This window comes from Gavia stellata, chromosome 1, assembly GCF_030936135.1.
Source record: "Gavia stellata isolate bGavSte3 chromosome 1, bGavSte3.hap2, whole genome shotgun sequence".
Lineage (NCBI taxonomy): Eukaryota > Metazoa > Chordata > Aves > Gaviiformes > Gaviidae > Gavia > Gavia stellata.
Genome location: NC_082594.1, coordinates 69,438,333 through 69,464,825, shown reverse-complemented (window position 1 = coordinate 69,464,825; position 26,493 = coordinate 69,438,333). Strand labels below are relative to the sequence as shown.

The following is a 26,493-nucleotide window of genomic DNA, read 5'->3' as shown; positions in this document are numbered from 1 at the left end:
TATCTAAAAGCCTTGTGATTTCTCAGTGGCTGCCCTGAAAAGTCAGGGAAGAAATGTACTGTGCTACACCATGAGGTATAAGTCACTTAGACACTTTCTGCTGGCGGAGGGACTGTTGTTGCTGAGGTCAGTGATCCCTCTAATGAACCCAAGTGGAATGACCCAATGTGGAACATACATATCCCACTACATGCATAGATCTGTTACCGTGTGTCCACCATGTTCATGAAAATCAGGTGAAAAGGAGGAAACTTCAATTTAAGGACCTCTTCCATTTCTTTTTGTTAGGCACTTGAAATGCATCAAAAGTATTTAATTTCACAGATCTTGAATTGTATAGTGTCTTGAGTCTCTCAAGTTATTCAAAATGAATTATTGAACCATTTTTAATATTAGAAGCCGTTCATTGAAGGAAAAAAACCCCAAAATTTGACGGCACTGGCCATGAGTGACCTACCACTGATTGGGTTTGTGCATCCAGCACACTTTTTGGCGTAGAGGTTGCAGAAGCAGCTCAGGCAATACGCAAACTCATCCCTGGAGGTAAAGCGTTGTCCGGACAACTGCTTCTTGCATCCAGTACAAACAAAGCACTCCTTATGCCATGGCTGCTCCCGGTAAGTAACGCCTCCTGTAGTGATAGCCTGTTTTATGGAAAGTAAGACAGAAAGTGTTTTCTTGAGGGCGGCACATTGGTATTTTGATTTGGTAGACAGGAAGGGTGATGAGGTTTTTGAGGCTAGGAGGATGGAAAGAAGGCTTAATTGCAGCAAAATCATCATTTTGGCTGGAGTTGACCTTGAGAAAATCATACAAGTGATTTATTATAATTTCCTAATTTATACAAAGAAGCCCCATACTAAAAGTATATATTGTATATTTATTGTATAATCTCACTCTCAGTTGTCCTATTTGTTTTTAAAGCTAGTCTTTGTATGTCACTTTTCATATGCATGTACTAGGATTCGTCTCATCTCTATTCCTTCACCTGTCCCATTCTTCATGGTGAAGGAACTACCTTATGTGTTTCAACTTCCCTGTTACTTTCCTTGGCAAAGACTGTTTTATTTCAGATTTTAGCTGAAGTCTTTGCTTTATACTTCTCTGGACTTTGTCTGGGGTTTTTCTCTTACAGTAAGTTGTTGCCTACAAAAACAGCTCCCCTGATGTTAGACAAACTGAACTTTTTTTGATCCTTTGGGATTCGTAAGAAGGCTGTGAAAACAGTTTCATTTTTCTTCCTTTCTCCCCTAAAGGGAGATTCCCTGTGAATCAGGCTTGTATGTGATCATGCTACCTAATACGTGTCTTTGCCTCTTTCCCAAGTATTTTTGAGCCTGTTTTCGGATGTGGTTAAAATTGGACATTGGACAGAGTTTTTAAGATACGAAATTCTTAGAAGCTTCAGAAAATTGATGGACGGATAGGAGGTAGTAAAGGTAATTAGGTATACTAAGGAAAACTTAGCCTTTCATAGAATCATAGAATATCTTGAGTTGGAAGGGACCCATAAGGATCATCAAGCCAACTCCCTGCTCCTTGAAGGATTATCTAAAACTAAACCATATGACTAAGAGCATCGTTCAGATGCTCCTTGAACTCTGACAGGCTTGGTGCCGTGACCACTGCCCTGTGACCACTTTACCTGTTTTGTTTTGCCTGTGCAGCAGCAAAGATGCAGTCATTGCTGGCCAGTTAGTATGTCTGACCAGACTGCAGCTTTGCTTGATTGGAAGGGCAAATGAACATGTAGTACACATGGAAGAAAGTCTGAGTAGTGAGGGCACAGGTGGTGGCTGGAAGTATGCAGAGGGTAAAGGGAGACAAAGAGGAAACAGTAGCAGTGGGAAAGGGAATTTACTGTGGATCTAACCAGAGTTTTGATTGTCTTTGCCTATGCATATATTCATAGGGAACTGGGATGTGTTAGCTCCATAAGTGATGAGACGATACTTTTTAGGAAAGAATTCTAAAATTCTTATCAGTGTCTGTGTATAGATTTAGGAAATCCCAAATAAAACGTCCTTAGCCTAGAAAGTTGTAGTTCTGAGTGCATTGAGTTTACCAGTGTTTATTACAGGAACATCATTTGCTCTGTGTAAAGCTTATCTCTCTGTCTTGAACTTCATTAGAATATTAAAAAATGATCAGTATTGGCTCATCTTCCTTCCAGTTGAAATGTTTGGGTATATAGTATATAATATATGATGGGTTATATTGGAATGAGGTTACTCCAATGCAGAGTTGTTCTTTTGTTTGGGGTGGTTTGTCAATTTTTTTTTCTTCCAAAAACATGTTCACTGTATGCTTTCAGTATGAAGGGATCTTTAACCTTGAGTAAGAGAATTCTCAGTGTAGTAAATGCTGTGCCTGGTGCAGGATGGGAACTGAAATTATATAAATCTCTTAAAATCAGTTGATTCTGAATCTTTTATCACACAGAAAAAAAAAGATATTCTACCTACTTGGATGTAAAATGAGGTGGACTTCAATCCCTTAGGTTTTAAGTAAGTAAAATAAGAGCACTACCTTCTTGCATTGGACGCACTGCATAGCAAACTGCTTTTCATAACAGGGTACGCAAAAATTTTGATTGTCCTTAGGGATGAAACTCTTTGTCCCAATAGGCTGTTGGCAGCGGTAGCAGATAAAGCAGGTCTCATGCCAGCTGTTGCCCTTGTATTCCATCTTCCGAGTACCTGTAATGAGACCAGAACATCAACTGAACTTCTGGCTGAGATGGATGCAATTTGTAGCTCTTGTTTGCCTGACAGCTGGCTGTCAGTCAATAAGCAGTGCAGCTATGAGCTAGAGGCTATTTCATGTTCCTACCAGCTTCGCGTGGTATTGGGTACCATTTTAAGTTTTTGGAGTGAGTGGTTCTTCTCCTCCTACAAAGATGAGAAACATTTACTGCTAATAATGAAGGCTTAGAACACCTTTTTGTGGTATTAGAGTTAATAATGAATTCTAATGCACAGGAAGATTCTGGGGAATTGGCGAGGCACCGATAAAAGCTGCTGTTAGTGCTGAGTGCAGGTAAGGCCATTCCTCATTAAAGTTTGACTTTGTTCATTCCAAGTCCCTTTTGTTTCCTTTTCAGACAGCTGCAAGATACTTGGTTAATTCCTGGCAAGCTTCTTGCCTCCCTTTCCCAAAGAAGTATAGTCTCTGCCTGAGACAAAGGATTGTTTCATATCTGCTCTGGGGCCTTGTTCCTGTTCTCATTGAGGTCCCCAATAAATTCGCAATGGTTTCCAGCTCTGCAACACCTATCCTAAACGTTTTCTGTCTCTTGAAACTTTCAGCAAGAAAGAAGCTTTCTCTCCATCTTCAGTTGTATTTAAACCATAGTTGCAATGTGAATGGAAGAAAAATCTTTAAACAATCCTTTACTGAAAAGCAGAAAAGTGGTATGGTAGTTAGGAGCTAAATGTACTTGTCTAGAATGAAGTTTTAGGGTACAGGTATTGTACTTTGCAGATTCAGTCCACTGTATGACAGGTGGACTCTGAGTCCTTCCAGGAAATTGGAGAGGCCTATTGAATGGACAAATTTCTTTGCACACTATATAATTTCCTATGTACCAGTTTGAGTCAGAATATTTGATACTGGCCAGAAGGGAAAACAAACAAATGATGCTCCTACAGTTCTGCATTACTCTTGAAGCCTGTAGCAACAAACATGATGTAAAGTGCTTGGAAGACTGACAAGCTGATCACATGTTGGAAAAGGATGAAGAACTGCATTACCTCCTTTGATGCCAACTCTCCCCACCCCCATTAGTGCAGGGTGAAGTTATACTATTTTTCCCTTCTCAAGCATTAATTCCTTTTCGCTTACTAGTTGCAAATTTTTCTTCCTTTCCTTTTTTCATCTCATTAAATTCTGCCCAGAGGCATACTTCAGCATTTATTTTTTTTTTTTTAGAATTGACTTGCAGGAGTGCAGTAAATGAACTATTAATTATCTTTCTGCCTGATGCTTACATGCTTGAGTATTTCTGATCCATTTTATTAATGGACACTTTTTAAGAATTACGCCCTCCCTGTGCTGCTAATGTTTCTATAGCATACCAAGGAGCAAATAAATCAGTCCTTGAAGGAATGATGTTCTGGAAAAAGGAGATGTGGATAATTTTTTTGACTAGTCTAGAATTTTACTTTCACATATTTACCTGTTCTCTCTTTGGGATTGTGTTGTCACTGAAACTCAAGGCAGGGGGAGCCCTGTTTGTCAGCTGCTAGACTGAAGCCAGTGAGAGTTTAGTTTCCAGAAGGACTGAAAGGTCAAGCTTGTAATTACTTTAGTATTTAATGGGCATGTCATGATAATGCTTTATTAAATCTAAATTGTACATTTAGCGGAGCAAAGCAAAGGGCAAGTGTAGCATTAACAGTCTCCATAAAGGGTATCCAACCACTTGCTGGTTCTTTCAAAATGAATTATGCTTCAGTTGGTGATCATAGTGCTCCGGTGTAGCTCCTGTACTAACATGGTGTGCTGTGTAAGTAGAAAATACATGCTGGGTGTACTGCTCTCCAAATGTGGTGACATCATGGCTATCTTGAGTAAGCAGCTAAAGACCAGTTGGTGGTTGTAAAGCTTCATAAAAATTGATTTCTTCTGTTTCAGATTACAGGAGAAGAAGGGATTCTCTGGGTCACTGAATCCAACCTCCATTACTGCTTATCAATCTATAGCTAGCATAATAGGCAAAAAGAGATCCATCCTTTTGGTAAATAAGCTCACTGATCATGGGGGTGAATTTGATGAACAATCTTAAAAATATATACATATATGTAGTTCCAGCTTTAAAACTAGCACTGGCTATTCCCAAACATGTCAGTTGTTAGTGCTGTATCAGTAAAAACAGGTGCACAGGGAATAATAGGAGGAGATGCCTAAACTCAATCATGAATGGGTAGGGACATCTGCTTTTAAATATCGTTGTTGTTTCTATTTATATGTCCTATTTCATCACCAAGCCCTCATTTTTACACCTTAGGTGCACAACGTTGTGGTTTTCAGCTTTTGTCTAAGATGACCAGTGTCAGAACCAGCCAATGAAAAATTTTACTGGAAAAAGTAGCTAGTAATTGTTATGGAGCATGTATGTGGATTCTTAAAATTGTCTTTTAATATTTTATTTCTGGACCAATATTCCTTCCACTTTAAGCCCTCAAATCATCACAGAATGCTATAGTATTGACATGAGCAGATGAGGTTTTAGCAATCTATTACTATAACCTCATGTTTCATGTTGACAAAGAAAATAGCTCTTTCCTGTTTCTTCATATCTTTGTGCTCAAGAAAGACCTTAGAGGCACTTTGACCAATTTTTCATTTTTATGGGAGAAGCAAAATTTAGAGTAATTACATAAAAAGCTAAATCGTGAATTAAGTATGCTGTTAAATTTGCAAGCTGCTTCTGATCTTCAAGCAGTGGAAACCAATCCAGACAGAGTACAAAGCTGGGATTGGACAGAAAAGTCAGTTTTAGTTGTCCAGCCATCAAAAGTCTGTTAATGAATACTGCTGTAGAAAATTATAATCCCATGAAGAAAAATGCTAAATGAAATAAATACTAATTTTTGCGAGTAATCTGCTTCGTATGAATAACAGTTCTATCATGAGCCATTATGAAAATTACATGCTCTGGTCACAGAAATCACATAGAATGCGCCATCAACTGTATTTTACAAAGTTCACCATGACTTAGCAGGGATAGTCAAGGAAAAACATTTGTCACAAATGTTGCTGAGTTTGGGCTTGATATTTAGCCTAATCTTCTCTTAGTCCAAAAAGTGAGCATCCTAACCTGGCATAATAGTCTTCTTGCACTCATTACATTTGGAAGAGTATTCGTTGGAGTAGCAATCAGTACAAAGTAGATGTTCCTCTTTCGCAGCAAAAGGTTTGTCCACCAATGAATTCTTGCACTGGAAGCAGTGGAAGCAGGTTTCATGCCAATGGCGGTCCTTGTAAGACAGATCCTGTAGAAATCCAAAACCACAGAGTAAGCGGAATTAATAGTTTGCACAACTGGAATCTTAGAGAATGCAAACACATCCAAATCTGAACCACAGCCAGGAGCTGAGGCTAATTTGCACAGCTCAAGAAACCAAAATGTTCTGATAAAGGTAAACTTACTTGGTTTTAATAACCAAGAACAGCTTATGACAACTATTGACCCTTTTTCAGTTCAAGGTAACCTTCATTTTTTTGTACGTGGCAGAGGAACAACTAGTGTCATTTAGGTATTTCCTTTGAGAATAAAGCTCCATTTTTGAGTCAGATTAAAACTCGTTAACCTTATAGGTATAATATACTTCCCCTATTTGTCTTAGCTATTGCTGATTTCTAGGTCATTTCATAGCTGTTCATTGCTGGACAGAAATCCTTTTCCCAGTTACTTCCTGGTGTTTATTCAGTTCAACAGATTTACACCAAGTGTGGAATTGGTCTGATCTCTGTTCCTTTTTTTTTTTTTTTCACTGCAACTAATTTTTACCAACTTTTGTGTTTTGGTTTGCCTATGTTTCAAATGTGGATTGGACTGAAAGATGAGAGATCACATCGTACCTGCAGCCAGTGACCCAGAACACTCTGCCAAGGGATTAGCATGGGCACCTACGTATTTAAAATACTCTCCACACTGGTTATTTTACTATTTTAAAAAAAAGGTTTTTCTAAAAATTGTGACCTAAAGAGCTAGATTGTGACTTTTAAATTTTAAATTAAGGTGGCCTAATCATGTAATACTTGAACAGTGTCTTTGGACTTCAAACAAAATGGAGCTTAGATCATTACAAGAAAGGGTGTCTACCCCAAAATATACAGGCTTTGGTTTGAGGTGGGAGTGTGAGGGGCTAGCATTGTATCAACTTTCCCAGTTGATGCCTTTCTCCTCTTTCTGCAATAATCTACAAGCTATTTTTAATCTCAAAAATTCATATGCTGTTATCTGCTTTTGTTTTGCCTTGTTTTATCAATAAAATTATACCCTGGAGAAGGTGCGTGCCTTTTTAGAAGAGGAGTAATGAGACAAGGATTAGGTGTCAATGATGAAAGGTTTGATCCTTGAGTCAGTTACGATGGCAGCTTGTATAGACACTAGCTGGGTAGGTGAAAGCAGCAGGTATTTCATCATGGCAAGGTGATGAAGCGCAACTACAACCCAAAGTACCCAAGATACAGACTGACTTGAATAATCTTTAGCTACCTTGGATGATTGTAATAGACATTGTCATCGAATGCAGAGGGAGTCTAAGATGTCTGGCTTTGACATGTCTGCAGCAGAATATTAGACCGATGAAAGGGATATTGCTTTCACTCTCTGAATGTGTCACAAAAAATGTGTCATCCAAAGCAAAGAAGGCCAAGGTACTGATGAAAGCGTTTCTGCATCATGATTGTTCTTAGGTCAGTGTAATAAAGCCACCAGAAATCAGGTTTGGTCTACTTCGGTGTGTTGTGTATCTGACTGGAGCCTTTGGCTTGTACGTAAGCTGTGGCCATATTGATCTGGAACAGATTCTACACTAGAGAAGTTGCATGTGCAAAACAGACTTCAAGCTTGCCTGACTGTTAGGCTGGTCCTCAGTTAAGCTGAAAGAGCATTAGGTTTACGCTAGGCATGTGAGCTCTAGGTTACACTAGCTGATTGTATCTCAGATAAATCTGTTCCAGCAGAAGGTACAAGTGATGCACAACTAATTCCTGTTTACTGCATGGATTTCCAGGAAGAACTAATACAGAAAATTACTATTGTGGACTCATCTAAAGGTTGTCCTTAAAGGACTGATGAGCATGACTTCTCAGCCACTCTGTGAAGTCTGAGGGAAATGAGTCCCTGGTGGTACATATTTTAACTGTAGTTTTAAATGCAGCTTCCTATGTTGCCTGAAAGAAATCTAGAGAATGACTCTTTTTGCGATTGATCTGTGCATCTATCTATGAAAACTGACAGCCGCATGTTCTTGTTAGATAAAGCACACATAAACACAGATAAGAGACTGAAGAATTACCATAGATTGAAATTTGAGAAGTGGAATGGTGTTTACACATACAGAGATGCATGCACACCGATGCTCACGGACATGGCCTGTCCTGTACAAGTGTTTTGCAGCTGAAGTGCAGAGAGCACCAGACCAGTTCCAGATGTGCTACTAGTGAAAAGAGAAGGGGAGGAGGGCAATGCCTGTCTCTGCAGAGCTGCGATAAATCCTGCAGCAGAATTTGCAGGGAGACATATTTAACACTTCATTCATTTACGTTTCTTCTGAACATGGAAAATAATCCTTCCCTTATCTGGTTTCATTTGAAGATAAAAAGTAACCAGATTAGCAAAACCTGAAACTACTTAAATTTGAGTGGGTGCTTTTCTCAGCCTGATCTGAGAATCAGTCTTAGCTGTTCCCCACAGTATTCTCCTGGAGAAGCTGGCGACTCGTGGTTTAGACAGGTGCACTCTTCGCTGGGTTAAAAACTGGCTGGACGGCCGAGCCCAGAGAGTCGTGGTGAATGGGGTGAAATCCAGCTGGCGGCCGGTCACAAGCAGAGTCCCCCAGGGCTCACTTTTGGGGCCAGTCTTGTTTAATATCTTTATTGGTGATGTGGATGAGGGGATGGAGTGCACCCTCAGCAAGTTTGCAGACGACACCAAGTTGGATGGGAGTGTTGATCTGCTTGAGGGTAGGAAGGCTCTGCAGAGGGATCTGGACAGGCTGGATCGATGGGCCCAGGCCAATTGTATGAAGTTCAATAAGGCCAAGTGCCGGGTCCTGCACTTTGGTCACAACAACCCCAGACAACGCTACAGGCTTGGGGATGAGTGGCTGGAAAGCTGCCCTGCAGAAAAGGACCTGGGGGTGTTGATCGACAGCCAGCTGAATATGAGCCAGCAGTGTGCCCAGGTGGCCAAGAAGGCCAATGGCATCCTGGCCTGTATCAGAAATAGTGTGGCCAGCAGGAGTAGGGAGGTGATCGTGCCCCTGTACTCGGCTCTGGTGAGGCCGCACCTTGAATACTGTGTTCAGTTTTGGGCCCCTCACTACAAGAAGGACATTGAGGTGCTGGAGCGTGTCCAGAGAAGGGCGACGAAGCTGGTGAGGGGTCTGGAGCACAAGTCTTATGAGGAGCGGCTGAGGGAACTGGGGTTGTTCAGTCTGGAGAAGAGGAGGCTGAGGGGAGACCTCATCGCTCTCTACAACTACCTGAAAGGGGGTTGTGGTGTGGTGGGTGTTGGTCTCTTCTCCTAAGTGACGAGTGACAGGACTAGAGGAAATGTCCTCAAGTTGCGCCAGGGGAGGTTTAGGCTGGATATTAGGAAAAAGTTCTTTACTGAGAGAGTAGTGAAACATTGGAACAGACTGCCCAGGGAGGTGGTAGAGTCACCCTCCCTGGAGGTATTCAAGGAGCGTGTGGATGTGGCATTGTGGGATGTGGCTTGATGGGCATGGTGCTGTGTGGTGTGGGTGGGTTGTTTTTGGTGTGGGTTGTGGTGTGTTTTGTGGTTTGTGGGTGGTTTTGGGTTTTTGTAGGTGTGTGGTGTGGTTTTTTTTTGTTTTTTTTTTTTTATGGTTGGACTTGATGATCTTACAGGTCTTTTCCAACCTTAGTGATTCTGTGATTCTGTCAGCTTGGTGTTCCTTGGGACAACCAAATGAATGGTGGATGTTTCTCAAACAGATGTCAGAGAGCGGGCCAAGTGGAGGTCCTTTGTACACACTCAGATGACTGACTGTAAGAATATGGTGCAAGCAAAACTTAACGCAGATTCTATTTCTATCCAAAATTTTAGAGTCATCCCCAAACCCAGATGGGTTTGAAACGTATGGTTTTGAAAAGCCATTAATTGCTTTTTAAACAATTTTATTTTCTCTTATTTTCATGGTGTCATCCCCAAAGAAGACTTTGTCAAGATAACTGTTTTCAACATTGGCAAAATCACATTTTATAGTTCCTCCAAAGTTCTGTCTAGTTTTGATCCAGCATGGTTTATTTGGCCTCTAGGATGACACTGCCACTGACTTCTTTTGTTTTTTGAAGTAGAAGAGCCCCAAGACTAGAGTTACCAGGTAAGTGAGTTAAGCATAGACTCCTCATATGCTGCAACTGCATCGTCTTCTACTCTGTCTTTGAAAGTCTAAGTAAACTTAAGCCATTATGTATTACCTTTTCTCCTGAACGGGCTTTCAACAGGGACCCGACAGGAGGAGGGAGTGTAGAGAGATTATTACCAGAAGAGTAACTGGATGTTCATGACTGAAGACTACATCAGACTTTTTTGCTTGCTGCAATGCTCTTTTCAGAAGGTTGAGCAGAGGAAACGGCATATGACAACAAAATGCTGTACAGATTTTAGCCATGTACACCCTGTAGCAAAACAAATACGTTAGACTGGTCCTTCCCTATCAAAAGCATGTTCAGAAAAGGAAAAGTAAGTGATACTGTGCTGAACCCAGCACCTTAGGGATATGAGAAGAGATGAAGGTATCTGCCTCTTTTACCATTCTACTTCACAACAGCTAGTCTGATGTTCAGTAATACACTGAAAAAGTGTTGCAACTCAGGACAAGGTTTAAACATTAAAAATTTGAAAAACAAATATTTTCCACATTACTAGAGGCTTTATTTTTTTGTTTATTTTGAGTGTAAGACCAACCCTTTTGATTAATTTTTGGCCTGTGTGCTGACACAGTAGCTTTATCTCACAATCCACTTTTAATTTCATTCTCACATTTTGCAGAGAGTTTTCACCCCCTCCTGCCTGCCAAGGCCATCTTGTAGACTGTATTAAACACCAGATTACTGTAGGTACTTCCTGTAATTGTGATGGTTTATGTGCCATAGGGCCTGCAAGAAAACTATTAAAAAAGCCAAAATCAACCAAAAGTCACACTTCAGCAGTTAAGCAAATGAGAACGTAATGGATGGATTTCCAGAAAGAAGCGTGAAACCGTAGGTGTGGTGAGTGTTGACCAGGGACGTAGGTGACGAAATGCCAATTCCTTCTAGAAAGAGTAAATTTCTATTAGAACCTGTTGGCATATGGATAATGTGCAACAGCTGTGAGAGAAATGGTGTCATGTTTTCCTACTGGCTGCCAGTGCCACCTACCACTCAGTATATGAAGCTTTTAATCTGTCTGTGAAAGTCTCATAAACATCAGCTAGAATTGTTTACAGTTAACAAAATGACCTAAGTCCAAAGGTGTCATTCAGAAACCTGTTGTCATTCAGGGTTTTTTTAATGCAAAAAAAAGGCATTTAAAATAAAGAACTAATTAGTTATTTCTCAGTTACATTCACAGTTACCCATAAATTACCATAGGAAGGTTGAAAGATAGTGAAGCAAATTCTCTCCTGATTTGATTTCAAAGAAAGCTTGTCTTCAGGAGAGTTGTCTTATGGACTGTCTGTGCCATAGCTAAAACACAAGGTGAAAATCTGGCATCAGTTTGACCCTCTCAGAGCCCAGTGCTGTCAAAGTTAGAGTATCACCAGTGTCTGAGCAGGCTTAAGTTCAACTCAGGTGAGATGTTGCTATACACCAGTGCTGATACACTACAGTAGTGTCAGAGACAGAGAGCTGGCTGTCCTCTTGTCAACACCTGTTTTACTTTGGTGTACTTTGTTTGGTTGGTTGGTTTTGTACAGTAATTTTCACCCAGACAAATAAGCATTTAGGATGCTATGAAAGCTAATTCTTGCTTTGCACTCTTAAGGAATCAGGAGCTCCAAATCTTAATCCAAGTCTTTAGTCTCACATTTTGCAAGTCCTAAGAAACATCCATAGACCAACTATATAGCCATCCTCAAGAAGGAAATTCTTCACAGGGTGAAAATAGGAACATCTCAACTACAGCTGTGTTCTCAGTTCAGCACTTCTCTGTGTAGAGGAACAGTGGTAGCCAAGAAGGGACTTGCAAAGGAGGATGTGAGGTGAGAGCTACGTGGGGCTTTTCAGGTTGTAATGTGGATGTGAGGGTGGGTGCCCCTGCCAGATGCAGAGGCCTGGATGTGACCCTTTCTGATAACACTGTCACTCCATTAGGTTTTGGCTCCAAATTTTACAGCTGTATAAAGGCTATGTCAGAACGTACAAATAAATATGGAGTCCATTTTGTACCTGCAGTAAACATACTGGTTTTATTCCCAAATACAGTATATTTTATCTTCTTTGCTCAGCGGAAAATGCAAATGCAGTGTGTAAAAAGACATATATAAAAATACATGCATATATGTCTTGTGTATGTATATATGTGTATTTTTCTTATGTGTTTACATATCTATGTATATAGACAGCTTAATGAGGAGCAGAAAGATGACTTTTTGTGGCTTTATGTTTCATGGCTGAATTATGCTCATTCATACAGTGCACAAGCTTTGACTGAAACTTATCTTGTGGCTGAGGCACTTATAAGGGCTCTCTCAAAAGTATTCTCTAGCATTTATTACTGTCATTGTTAAAACTACTCTAGTTTTCCTCTCATTGGGGACATTAATAGTATCTCTTTTTCTACCCAACCACATGGCTTTTTTCAGAAAACTTGTAGGAATTTAAGTTTGCAACTTTTATCCATCTGTCAGAATTTGGTTAAAATTGGTCGACAGGTTCAAAAGCTGCAGCATAAAGCAGGACAGGCAAAAACAGCGGTTACCGAAACAAAAATGACACATTTGTTTCTGGTACGCTTTATAGCCCTTTAAGAAATCTTCATTTACTATCTTATAGTTGTGTTTTTCACATATAGTTCTGGTTCTTTACGTATCTAAAATATTATTATATTGCAGACAGTTAAGGGCTTTTTTTTTCTATCTGCTATTAGAGTGTGCCTTGCTTAAAAGTACAGAAGAGCAGTATATCGGATAACACCCACACTCCCTAAATCCATAAATCTGGGTTGAAAAGTTCAGTCTGATTAACTCCTGAATACTTTGTCCGAGATTTGCTGAAGCTGGTCCAAGTTTTTAAATTCTTGAATATCAACACATGGAAATATCTTCTCAGGGGATTAGAAAGAGACCTTAAAACAAACGCACATTCTGGAATGGGGCAGAAATATTTTGCTTTTTCAGGTCAGGCCAGCTGTATCTCTTCTCTAATCTGACTATTTATGAGCTGTAGGAAAGCTGGCAGTTTTACACCCTCTTACAGATTATTGCCAGTTCCCTGTCATGATGCTGAAACATTCTCACCTTTTTAAGGCTTCTGAAAGGGGCTTTCCTTCTGATTTGCCAATAGGGTGGGATAGATCAATTTGGAAGATATGAGACATTTATTTTTCCCAATCTGAGTAAGCATGTATTTTATATCTCTGAACTAGTGATAGATTGGTATTATCAGTAATAGGGACCAATTGGTGCTTCTAGAGGTATGGATTGGCAATGTAGGAAATCAAACATCAGACCTCCTTGTACCTGTCAAGAATCCCATGGCCGTGCAATGCAAATTGCTGTTCTAGTGCAAACTCACTCTGTCAGTGAAACTCTTGGCCAACTTTGAACAGGTCAATTTTGTGCAAGGAGGATGTATATTGGATGAAGTCTGTCTGTAGCAGTCAAACAGATGCTTCACTGGATGGCTCAAATATCATCTGTATTCATTCAGTCAGAGTAAAACTGGCATGAACTCCAGTTGTTTTGGTTAATTTAAAATAATTGCAGGTGGTCACACCTTATTTGTACCACATAGGTGTTTCCATGTGGTGCAGCAGTGCATAGCTCAAGCAAGCAAGGCCTCTGCGCTGTCCTTTCCAATCTTCAGTTAGACTCCACTATCATCATTCTGTATTTAAAAGGCTGATTATTCTAACTGTGTTCTAACTGACTTATTACTTGGGTCAGCATTAGCCAGATTTTTGTGGTCCACGAGTTGGCAGCTTTTCTTGAGTATGTCTTGTCTCTTGACACCAACCGAATTCCGGTCACTGCAAAGCCGGCAGTGGCTTAGTTCCCTCTGACCCAAAGGTAGGCAAAATCAGCCTCTGCCACCTTTACAGATCCCAGCTGGCTCCAAGGACAGTTGGAGTCTCCTAACAAGTTAGAGATACCTTCTAACATCAGATCATCAGATCATCCTATGCCTTACAGGAAGAGAGGAGTGCTCTTCCATTTCTATTAACATGCTTGGTAAAGAAGGGTTTGCCATGGAAGTGGTGAAAAGCAGATACAGGGGTCCAGGAAGCACACTCTCCCACCAAAAGAAGTCCCTAGGTAGCTGTTAAGCTGGATTTATGAATCCTTCCAGGTGATAGCACCATGTCTTAGAGCTATGTATCCAGGCTACTCTCTCAAGACTTCTGTAACAAGACACAAACTTGGCATACCTTGCAGTCAGCACCAATAGGTTTTTTGCATTCCTCGCAGGTGTTGGAATAAAGGTTTTCATAGCATTTCACGCAGTAGGGGCTGTCCTCCCTCAGGATGTACTTCTTGCCAAACAGGGATTCTTTGCAGTAGTGGCAGTCAAAGCGTTCAGTCATGTTGGTGTCTGGAGTCCAGCTATCCTGCCACAAAGACAGAAAAAGGCACTTGTCAGACTGAGCTACACCTGACCAAATTCCCCAAGAAGCATTTATTATCAATGCTGGTTTATCACATTGTACTTCAATTTAAATGCAACTTTCAGTCAGATAAATCAACACAATAGGAAGAAATTGTCTTATGTCCAATTATGGTTGGACTTGATCTTACAGGTCTTTTCCAACCTTAGTGATTCTGTGATTCTGTGATTCTGTGAAATTGGACTACAAATTTTACAGTGCTGGGTAAAGACAGTAGCCTATGTATTTTAGCCATCCACTGACCTGTCTTTGACCAGAGCTAGCGTTAGAGACCAGAGAGAGTAATATGAGTAAATCCCAAGTGTGAAGAATTCACATGGGGATGCTTAAGGAATATAAAGTAAGTTTGACCAAAAGGTCCAAAGCAAGAAGCTGTCTCTGTAGGGGATGGAGGGAGCCAAGTACAATAAGAGGATGAGCCAGGTAATCTTCAGAAGGAGGAACAATGCAAGACAAAGTTTTGCGTTGCTGGTGGACTTTAGTCATGCACAGGCTATTGGGCACCACTGTTACGTGCTTCTGTTCCTTCCTTCTCAACATTCTACAGTGAGCCAATGCCTGGCAATCATTGCCCTGCAGCGAGTCACTAACCCTCCGTCTCTGCTCATGCATGGGACTATGGGCACTGTTAACAGCAGGAGATGTGGGGTTGGTGATTGTATATCTGCTTCTTCTCTGATGCAGTTGAATGAGTTATCCAACAGCTGTAGTGTACTGGGACGCAAAGGGGAGCTAGCTGCCCTGGTTCAGGCAAATGTCAAACAGTGATTATGGAAGGGGAAATGCAAGTAGAAGAAACTACAAATGATGTATCAGCTTGTCCCAATTAGGGAAAACTGCTGTTTGCTCCTCAGATCTTGTTATGTCTCCAGGATTTTCTGGATGCACACACAAGCATCAATGACACAAATGCCTTTGATTACTTGCATGAGTGTTCATTATTGCCTGGGACAATTTATTTTGGGTTTCATTGGAGTCATCAGCTTCTTTCTTAACCTGAGGCTTGCAGCGTGTGTTGCACCTGAAACGTGTTTGGAGGTTACAGCTGGAGCAGGGCATAGCTTCCTGCTTAGGAAGGGGAATTTCCCAGGCAGAAAGCACATTCCACCTGGACTGCACGGTCTTCACTGCCTGCTAGTCCTGATCTCCTCTTTAAGCCAAGTTTGATCTATAAAGCCTTAAATGCTTTGGGTACTAATGGTTTAAATGGCTACCTCTGTCTTTCACACACAAGTGACATTCACAGCAGCTGCAGTCCTTTTGCCAACTTCAGCTCTCAGTTTGAAACAAAAAGTTGTTACTTGCTTAGTGTTCTTGGCACAGGTTGCTTGATTCTGGAGTTTGTCCTCTCCTCGTTGTGGGAGGCACCCTTAGGGCATTTTGAAGTCCTGAGTTCTCCTTCTGGATTTCAGATTTTGTTATTATCCTTTATTCCCCATAGTTGGGGTTTGATTAAGGTTTTAGGGCAGTCTGAATGGGCAAAGTTTGTTTTGATGGCTAGAAAGCTTTTTTTTTTTTTTGCCTTTTTTTTAATGCTTGTTCAACTGCTGCATTATGTGGTGACTAGCGCAGACTAAGGGGCAAGAGCTTTTATATGTGTGAATTAGGTAAGTGATGGCTCAGCTGCTGGGGAGTCTTTTGAACTCCAAGTAACTACTAAAGAAGAAAGAGAGACAAACTACCAAACCCCAAAATGTGCTTGGAAGAAAAATCCTGACAGCTGTTCATCTGTGCTACTGACAACCCAGAAGGAGTAGCAGTCCAGCTGCTTTGACCCTACAGATGCTCTAGGAACTAATTAACTTTCTTATCCCAAAGGGGAGCTAGGAGTATGTTAGATGCTCTTGGTCTGTAAGGAATAGAGAACAACATAGGGACTGATAACAAAAAGACAGAAAGTAAGAAGACTTACGCTGGAGAGAGAAGTGCAACGACTACCAAACGTTCCCCTCTAGCCTGTCTCCAACAGCAGTGGCTAGCAAAGAAAGTGTAAGGAAGGAGAACAGGGCTGGTACAGAGTGACCTTTCTTAAATAACTGCTTCCACCAAGTTAGTCTCCTCTTGAAGCAGAGATGCAGTCTTTACCACAACACTTAAAAGGTGATGGTGGATTTATTTTCACCTCTGTTTTAAGCCTGTTTGCACCCCAACCTACGTAAGACATTTGTACTTTCCCATGGAAGAACTAGAGAGGACTTAATTTCCTTCAAGGAGTAATTTCAGCAAGATGAATGGAGTCAGACCAGTATAAACTGGTATGTGTTTGTATGACTGAGTCTGAGAGGAGTGATAGCTTTGTCCAAATAGTCTGTATTAGGACAGAAATCTGTACTTTTTACCAGACTTTATTAGATATTTTTTCCAAATGATAGGATATGGTTGCACAGATAATTTGTATTATTACTAAGTTAAAGTGTGAGCATTTATGAACTTGCATTTTCACCTTTCTTCAGATTAGTTCTTTCTAGCCCTGAATTAGAAGTAGATGTGTAGTACCAAAGAGTGAAAAATTTCTCTGCAGTCAAGGTGTGTAAAAGCAAAAAACATAAAGTGTGATTCCTTTACAGGTTTATATAATTTTTGTCCTTCATCCAAAGCTGCTAAATGTAAAATATAGAAGTGGTTTGTGACTGAAAGAAGGACTCAGAGGTGGATGTTCCACTTTCTTGGTCACGGAAGGTTTCTTCTTGAGTGCTGTATTATTTTCTGGGTGCTTTGCACAGGAGCAGAGGCAAACTTTATTTAATAGAATAGCCATTGCCACTATTTTAGAAAATACTTGGGCATTTTTCTCCCTATCCTGAAAGGGATCTAGTTTTGTTAAATGTGCTCTAAGATTGTCACAGTGGATTGTCCTCCTCACCCTGAGCAGGGAGAGGCAGAACCTGATTTCTGTGTCCCAAACAGATTTAAGGGTAAACTCTGCTCTATGAAGACACTGAAGGGGCAGCTCTGGGTGGGGTTCAAGACACAGATCTGAGAAATTAAAAGACAAGAAAGGAAAGTTTCCAAGATCTGCATTTTGGTTTTAGTTGCATGAATCTTTTATTGGATCTGGCACTAATTTCAGATCCAATATCTCTTAAAGTTAGGAATTCAGCTTCATGTGGTTTCATTCAGAAAGCTGGAATTCAGGGTGAAGCATCCCAAATTCCAGACTGTTTAGATCGGGCCCTTGGATTCGATCTCACGATCTACTGTGTGATATTTTGAGGATATTTGACAGCTTTTTTCTTCTCTGGAGAGCTATCTACTGAAGAACTAGCAGGAATATCAAACAAACCATTTCACCATTGTCTTACAAACAAGAAATGCGAAATCATACTGAGCAATGTTTTTGCCTGTCACTTGAGGCACATTGTCCTCTACATCGCCAGTCCATTGGTTCCTGTCATATACAAAAATCGTACTCAGCTTAGCGCAGATTTTATGCGCTGCTTTGGGCTTTAAGAAAAAAAAACAAAAGGCTTTCACAGTTGTGGATGGACACAAATTGCAATTCAACCTCCTTGCCATTGATCTATTTCTTTCTTTTGTGTTTGATACTTGTTGACTGTAAAGCTTTGTGGGCCAGAAGCTCATCTTCATTATACCTCTTTGCGGTACAAGGTCTTTAGATTTTATCATAGTAGTCATTTTATACTTATGCTTTTTCAGATTGCTTTCAACATTATCATGCAGGAGAAACTGATTTTTCTGCCATACAGTCTTCCTCCTACAACATTAGACATAATAAATATATCTCAAAAGGAAAAGAGCTTTGAATTGCATGCCCAGAAGAGAAGTAACAGCTTATGCCAAATGTTAGCACTACCCACATTGTGTCTTCCAGGAAGTAAGAACTGGCATGAAAATTACCAAAAAGTTAGTAGACTGACTTAAAAACTACGCTTCTTTCCTCTTCTTCCCCTGTTTGCTCAAACAGTCTCATTTTACTAGCAGTAATTCTTAAAGTTATCATATTACCTGATAAAAATTAGGGCTTATAATGTCATTAAGAAATCATCCAGTGTTCCCCCACCCCATCACACTATTGACTCTGGAAAAGGGGACTAGGTGCCCCAGACCTTGCCTGCTTTTTCAGCTATGTCTGCAAGCCTAGTAAGAGATGTTCTGTGCATCTCTTATTTCAACTCCTCTTAGGGGGTGTTGAACACTGAGAGGTGCAGATGCACACACACGAGAGAGAAAGAAGCCAATGGAAACTGAAAAATGTAGGAGTTGTTTAGTTTATTCAGTGAAGTGAAGCTCTGATCTCTTGTTGTAACAGTATCTGGAGACACAGAATTGAGTCCCTGTAGATGCCAAAGGGGGACTTGTTATTGACCTCAGTTAGATCAATAGGGCTGGGGCCCTACCTTGTGCCTCTGGAGTAGGATGTTCTTTTAGCCACCTGCGCAGGATATAAAAGGTCTTTGGAGACACCCATCTTCCTCCAAGATGTACACACAGTTCTCCCACTGGACTTTTTTCCAGAAGAACTGTGCACATGGAGAATTTTCTATCTGTTTATTTTCCTACCCCTGAGAAAGGAAGATTTGTGTCTGGCAACTCCAGTGACACAAGCCATGCAGGTCTAGAGCATTTGGAAACAATTTATGTTAATGTTCCAAAGGCTAAAATGCAAAGATTTATGATATCCTTTGCAACTATGAACTAGCAGTTCAAACTATGCTGGTCTTTCTGGCAAGAGGTGATTATTTTCCTGTAACTTAGCAGCTATTGCCACATTCATTATCTATCACCTCGTTGCAGCAACTGCAAGCCACTCTTCTAAGAGCTAATCATTTTTCCAAACCAGGCCATAATGCCATGCAAGGGGAGAGGGGAGAAAGCTAATTTTATTTCTTTTTAATTTACTTTAGGAAAAGGAGAAACGACCATTTTCTAGTAGCACTGACAAGAGGGGAGGGAAAAAAAGGTTACATACAGTCAGAATCCACCTGAACTTCAGCGTGTGGAAGTTAGCTGGTGTAGATGCACATCATGGACACCCAAAGCAATCTTGTGTATTTACATTTACTAAAACACATTAAGGAGTGGTAGTGCCCTTTCTTTGGCTGGTCAGGTGTAGCTTATGCTCTGCTTCATGGGATGAATGCCCACAGACACTGTTATGAGGGAGCAGAGGGAGAGCAAAGGGAACCTGAGTGCTTGGAGCTCTGGCTGGCCACAGGGCAGGTGCTGCCTCTTCGAGTTGCTTGGGTCCCTGACCCTCCAGCAGCGGGCTCTTGGCCATGGCGAGCCAAGCCAGCTGATACAGAACAGCCGCCTCCCTCCATGGGCCACAGAGGGACATTTGCTTCCTTACGCTAAAGATGGCCAATGCAAAAGCTAACAAGGTGCTGAGAGGCAAGTGAGGCACAGCTCATCCTGCAGAAAGCTGAGCCAGCTACTCTTCTCCTTCCATAGGCCCTCTGTCCCTGCCAGTGGCTACTGGGTTATCACTGTGTGAAGGTGTATTTCTTGATTAAAGAGAAGAAAAGGAAAATACTTTTGCAAGGTTATTGAGATGCTGAAGCTTATTACTACGACTGTTCTTCATACCATCATCTTTGTGTAGGTTCTTAAAAAGGGGAGTCATGATTACCATAGGGGACAAGTTGGCAGGTATCCCTGTACCCCATGATCTGGAGTTTGTGCTAAGCTTGTAAGTAAGACAAGGATGCTTAGACAGATGTGGCTGCACACTCCAATTTTTTAAGTCGAGAAGGAAGTGGAAGCCCTTTTCTCTTGCTGCTACTATAGAAGAACAATGCTGTAGTAAGCCCATCAAAAGAATTTGGCACCCTGTCTTCAAGAAATCAAGGCCTTATAACATAATATGCCATTGCTTTCTCAGAACAGCCCTGTTAACAAGCCCAGGTGGCTTTACCAGTGTCCACATCAAGGTTAGGATATTAGATGTATCTAATTACAGAGGTGTTCATTGCTGCTTCTGAAGGTTTAAGCTCAGAGTAGATATTCAAAGATCTCATAGAAGCCCCCCAGCAAAAGCCAGGAAAACCTGGTTTGATATTTGAAAATAATGGTAATAATAAAAACCAATAAAAATCAACCCAAGTAAAGAAACCTCTTCCTAAATATTCCACTCAGGTCTTTCTATATACATGCTAAATATTAAAAGCTATTTAAAAAAATGTTTAGTTTTTAACGGGCTTTTTAAAGTTACCTTAAAGCATTCTTCAGAATCACGGTTAGGTTTTTCCAGCGACTCAACTTCCTTGTACATGGCTGACTTATTTTGCCTATGGTGTAACATTCCAATGTCTCTTTTTAAGTACTTTAGAGCAATTTTCTGAGCAGACAGACTGCATTAACATGTGCAGATAACCAAAGCATACCTGGTTCCTGTCTGGATTGCACAGTCAGCCTATCATGAATTGGAAAGTGGATAGTCTGCAATTTAAGACTGTTTTCCTTAACATACTACTACTAATAAAAAAACCCTAGAAAATGTTTCTTGTGTGGTAAGGTTCTTCATGCGCCTGGCTAAAGTAATCCCAGTTATAGTAGCGGAGAAGGAACGCTCCAGTTGTGGTTTCTGTGTGGTTTGTTGTGTTTGGCAGTCAATAAGGATCTGCTCAGTTTAGAGCCACTCCAGCAGTGGTAGAGTAAGCACCAGTGGTAGTAACTACAGACGCCACAGAAGAACTGAGCACTGACACTTTGAAAGTGTACCCCACAGGATTTACACTATGATTATCTGAGGTTGATATTGAAATGACTGGAGGATGTATGGTCTTACCAACATTCCTGCATACATTTCTATTACAAAAGGAGCCTATTGAAATAACACGGAGCATGACTCTTAAATCTACCATAGCAAGGAAGAGCACAGTTCAAGCGGAAAGGCTTCCTCTTATTTTCTATTTTAAAGCCTTTTGAAACTGCTGTCTTCCTCCTTTGTCTTGCAGAATAAGCAAAGGCTTACTCAAAGAGAAAGATCCAATACTTGATATTACTTAAGCATAGAAAATCGTAATTCTAATAAGGGTATTTAAGCAGATAACAGAAAACGATAGAGGAGAAAAATAGTATAAGATTAATAAAACCAATTGTTATCTCTGGCCCTACCCTACAGTAATAATGTATAAGCTAAATGACTGCAGCCATTAAACTCCAATGGAGGTTTGTTTTTCCAGAAAAGCATTGCTTTCTCTTATTGACAAGAACACTGCTAATCTTAGTGAAATTAAACCCTAAGATAAAAATATCCGGAAAAGGCCACGTGCTACCATGCAGTGACATTTCCGAATTCTCCTATATTTTTGAAATCCTGTGTACTACTATCCAGGGCACAAAACCCGAACAGTGTCCCAAATATTCTATGTTTCCTTCTTTCTAGAAAGGATAGAAGCAAAACTGGGAGGACCCTATGGAGAAAGAATGCTTTGTTATTTGTCCTGGCCTCTAGCAGAACAGCTCTGGGTCTCTCTGTCTGGTTCTGTTTACAGAGGCAAGACCACAAAGCCCCTTTCTGTCTAAGAAAACTGGCATGCGTGGTGATGTGGAGGATCAGATAATGTACGTCTTTCAGCTACCATATAAAACTAATGCAGCAGTAAATGCCTCAGGGCTGTGAGGCATCCATACTTCTCTGCTCAACTGCTGTGCCATTGGCTTCCCAAAACATGGCAAAGGAGGCTACGTAAACCTTAGAGGTATCCATTCATCTGGGCACACCTTAGCAAAACAGACTGATTACACCTGGGTGAAACCAGTTTGGTCCAGTTTGTTTGCTGGGGTTTGGGGCTGGAGACTGGACACACAAAGCAAAGAGATCAGCTATTAATGTAGAGTCAAAGTACCTGTGGTGTATGAGAGATGCGGGAGCCAGCACAGAAAGGCACAGAGAGCCTGGGGACATGGACATAGGCTTTTTTTTTTGGTGGGTCCACCATGGAGAGATGCGTGGCATAGCATGGAGGGGGGGAATTAATCAAAGGTGGGATCCTGGTCTCTGAAGATACTTTTGGTCTAAATCTCAAGAGTGCTTCAGAGAAATGACAAAATACAGCTAGGTAAATGCTTACAGGTATTTTATGGTTTTATGCAACTCGCTACTTTTATTATGCAAGATCAAGTAAAGAATGGTGGGTTTTGAGCCCTCGTGACTGTGCTTGCCAAGTGTCTAGGACCACCTCCCACCACCAAAAGTGCAACCTTAGGCCTTGCTCTGCTGTGGTTGATATATTTGCAACTTTAAAGTTGAAAATTTGTTGTGAAAGGGAGAGATGGATACTCTTATGTCAGTGTCATTCCTCTTACAGCATATTACTCTATGTACAGTAGCCATTTAGCATCCTAGTTAATATTATCCAATATACTATAGAAGGCTATGTGAAAAGGAACAAAATTAGGACTGTAACTTTTTCACCTGACATGAGTATTTTGATGTTCAGCCTTAAAAGAAGCCTCTAGTGGTTTTTAATCAAACTCTTTCTCTATATATAGCTAATTAGTATTGTTGAAATGTTAATGCTTCAGTGGCTGTCAATGTATCCAAGATTTACTTCCATGAAACCTGTCATTACCCTGCCACTTCACACCCTCACTTGGGGTCAATCTGCATCACAAATAACTGTGCCTATGTAAATGAAACATTAAAATTACACAATTAGAATTAATCAGTCTAAAAATGCAAATTATGAGATCCCCAGCCTCTGAAGCGGTACCCAAGTGAGAGAAGGTGACTGCCTACAACACTACACCATCCAGAGTTTCTCTGAAGATGCTCAGGACCAATTTATCCGTACGAGAAACATGAATGAGCCTCAGACCTGCATGTAACTAGTCTGTGGGGACATTGAAAGAGCGGCAGCATGTTGGCCAGCAGCAACAGGCATTACTTCAGTTTTCAGCCTGATTTTCATGGAGGAGAAGCCATTTCTTCTGGCTGATGGTGTTAACATTTATCCGACCCTCCCTTAATTCTGAATGTCCCAACCCCTGTGAGGTGAGACAAGGAGGTGAGGACATCAGCAGGTAAGACATTGCTTGGGTCTTAGACTCAGGGCTCAACGCCCTGGAGAACTGAGCCAGGAGTCACTCACGTGAATATAGGTCTTTACAGCCCTACTCATCCCTTTCTTTTGGGATGAAAGCTTGAATTTGCAGTGCAATGCAGCAGAAACTGTCACCAGCCCTTACAATTGCAGGAGTTGTACTTTGTCACCAACTTTTTTTGTTTTGTTGGCTTCTGATGTTTAGAGCATGATGGGATCCTGGAGGACTGTGTTGTGTGTGATTGAAGGAGCCGTCTGATTTTTTTTCTAATGCAAAGTGTGCCAACTGGGAGTGCTGATGTCTGCATGGACAGGAAAGATGTGATTTCAGGGAAAGGGCTTCCCTAGACTTTCTTAAGAAACCATATAATCGTAGGTAGGAAACAAGGCCTTATCTGTACCTGAGTACTTTAGCTGGGAATCACCATTACACGCTCTTCATGGCAGAAGCTTTGCATATACAAACAATATCTGACACAGTATAGCCGCTGCTATGTGGTAACAGTGATCTCACAAAAATTAGTAATATTTTGCTATAAATTCCAGCCACCTGGAAGTGACTACTTGGTGCTTTCATGTGTAGCACTGCTGATTCCCCTGGCAGCACGATTGGCAGAATGGTGACAACCAAAAATAAGTTTATTAGCACTTCTGCCATCTTGGGATCTTCAAAGCTTTCTCAAAAGACCTCAAGAACTGGTCCATCCCCCAACCTCAGGCCTGCTAGTCAGATGGAGATGTCTGGTGGGAACCCCAGGTAACTTTCACAAATAGGATTTCTCAGAAAGAGCGGTTTGTGTCCTTTCAGCTGCCTCGCTCACCACAACCATGTGTTGGCTCAGAAGCCAAAGCTCATCATCTATGTTATGGCTAGGGTAAAAGATAGTTTTATTGGTGCTCTGGTAAGATTTTGGATACAGTAGTGCCACTATGGCAGTGTTAGGAACTGAGTTTTCAATAAATATAGTAGCTTATATCCTTTTTTTTTAAATTTTCTCCAAATGTGGTCAAGAATATACACAGTCTCTATTGACAGAGCACCCTTTAGAGTGCATCCTTTCCCAGTTATACATACTGGGACAGAAAACAGACAGACATTTTATAACATTAAAAAAAAATAGATTATGTTTCTGCCTTCCAAATCCCAATGCCTGAAGCAATGATTTTAAAAGTTTACCATCTGGCTGATAAAAAGCACAGAAGATTTTAGTCAGAAAGCAGGGAGTCCCATAAATTTATGAACTGATGAAAATAAGGTTCATAGCAGAAACTGAATGGCAACCTTAGTTACAGCATTCCTTCACATCCAGATGCATGTGAATAGCTAGTAACACGCAACATTCTGTTGGTCGCTTCTAGGAAAATTCCTACTTAAGATAGTGTACAAATATGTATAGCCAACAATAAATGTTATAACTACCGACTGTGGCAATCTCAGTGCCAATCAGCAATCAGCAATCGGCTATCTTAGTTAATGTACCTCTAGATAGGAATCAGGGGAGTAACAATAACAGACCGACTGACTGCTGCTGGTATATGTATTTTATAAGGTTTGCTTTCTTGTGACTAAGTGTGTGTCTCTGTGCACAGCAAAGCTGAAATATGCAGGTATCTGGTGAACTAAATGAAAGCCGTATCCCTTTAGAGAAGCAGAAAGTTTAGAACAGCCATTAATGCAGACAATGAAAGTTAGTATTTCCTTTATTATGTACACAGAGAAATCCATGTTAGACAGCATACATTAAGGACCTGGGTTATTGTGGCTGCTCACACATGCACACAGAGAGAAGCACGAAAAGAAGGAATTCAGAGCTATTAACTGGGATTTGTGTTCTAATTTATTCTCTCCGCGTAAAAAGAAGAAATATGATGCTGATGGCTCCCTGTTTTTCCCATACACAATCTATCCACAGCGTTTGTCTGCAAAAAGGAAAGGCTACCTTTGTTTCATGTGCATCTGCTCTTGCTCCAGTGCAAAAATCCTCCTTTGTTGAGCTGGGCAGCAGGAGTGTGCACAGAGGTGTAAGGAATCTAAGACCCAGCTTCTACTTTTTATCACCTCCCCAGTGGATTACACACGCAGGACAACACAGTCATTAAAAATAGTTACACATGAAATGACCCAGCACCTCATCAGCTCACTGATGTGTCACTGTACGGATGGACACGCAGCAGTAATTGCTCTGATAAGAAATTTGTCTTTTTCTCCTTTTCACACCCCTCGCTGTGTGCTCAGGAGAAAGGGGGACCGGCAATCTCTCTCCTAGCATCCTTACCCAACAACCCACTGGGGCATTAAACAACCCTCTCCTCCTCTCTGCACCCTTTGTTTAAAGCGACACCTTCAAAGATATAGTCCGTGGGTAGTGGGGAGGGAGGGGAAAAAAAGGGATATTTACTTACAGAGCAGTAGCGGGCAGTTAATGTCACCTCCTGGACCAGGGACAGGGGGTCACATCCATTAACAAATGTGCAAAGAGCACACCGGCCTGCTTGCAGAGGAGAGCCGTACAGCTAGCCGGGGCTTTCTGCTGCCTGCCAAGAGCGGCTCTTCCGATTTCAGCTCTGCAGTCAGTGTTGTGTGGAAAGAGGCTGCTGCCTTCCCCAGCCTAGTGAAACCCCTCTCTATCATTTTACCATATAAGGAGACAAAAGCATCGGAGACACTCATTCTTTTAGGCGCTCTGCAGCTGGCATTCGACACTTTCTCTTTTCCAAGGGTGTCGATACTTCCCCCTCCGAAACATCTTGTCTTTCTTGGCCCCCTTCCTGAAATAAGGCTCCCGCTCCCCTCCTCCAGCCTTTGTTTCTCTAAACCCCTGATGCTCATTAATAACGTAGCTTTGCTAAATCCGAGGGATCGCGCTTTACAGAAGGAAAGGTTTTACAGCAACTCAAAACCAAACATTTGTG

At 41.1% G+C, this 26,493-nt stretch overlaps 1 protein-coding gene across 4 annotated transcripts in view; it reads right to left on the bottom strand.

Annotated features, from left to right (window-relative positions):
• The window catches only part of FHL2 (four and a half LIM domains 2), a 44,944-nt gene that overhangs the window by 1,921 nt on the left and 16,530 nt on the right, over positions 1 to 26,493 (bottom strand). The window contains exons 1-5 of one of the 4 annotated variants that reach the window (XM_059823262.1): positions 25,984 to 26,086; positions 14,336 to 14,515; positions 5,822 to 5,996; positions 2,530 to 2,699; positions 458 to 644 (exon numbers count right to left, since the gene is read on the bottom strand). In XM_059823262.1, coding sequence (XP_059679245.1) covers positions 458 to 644; positions 2,530 to 2,699; positions 5,822 to 5,996; positions 14,336 to 14,491 — 688 coding nt within the window. In that variant the 5' untranslated portion in view covers positions 14,492 to 14,515; positions 25,984 to 26,086. Of the gene's footprint in view, positions 1 to 457; positions 645 to 2,529; positions 2,700 to 5,821; positions 5,997 to 14,335; positions 14,516 to 25,983; positions 26,087 to 26,493 lie in introns of those variants that run through there. The other 3 variants (XM_059823268.1, XM_059823245.1, XM_059823253.1) reach the window with 3 other exon arrangements.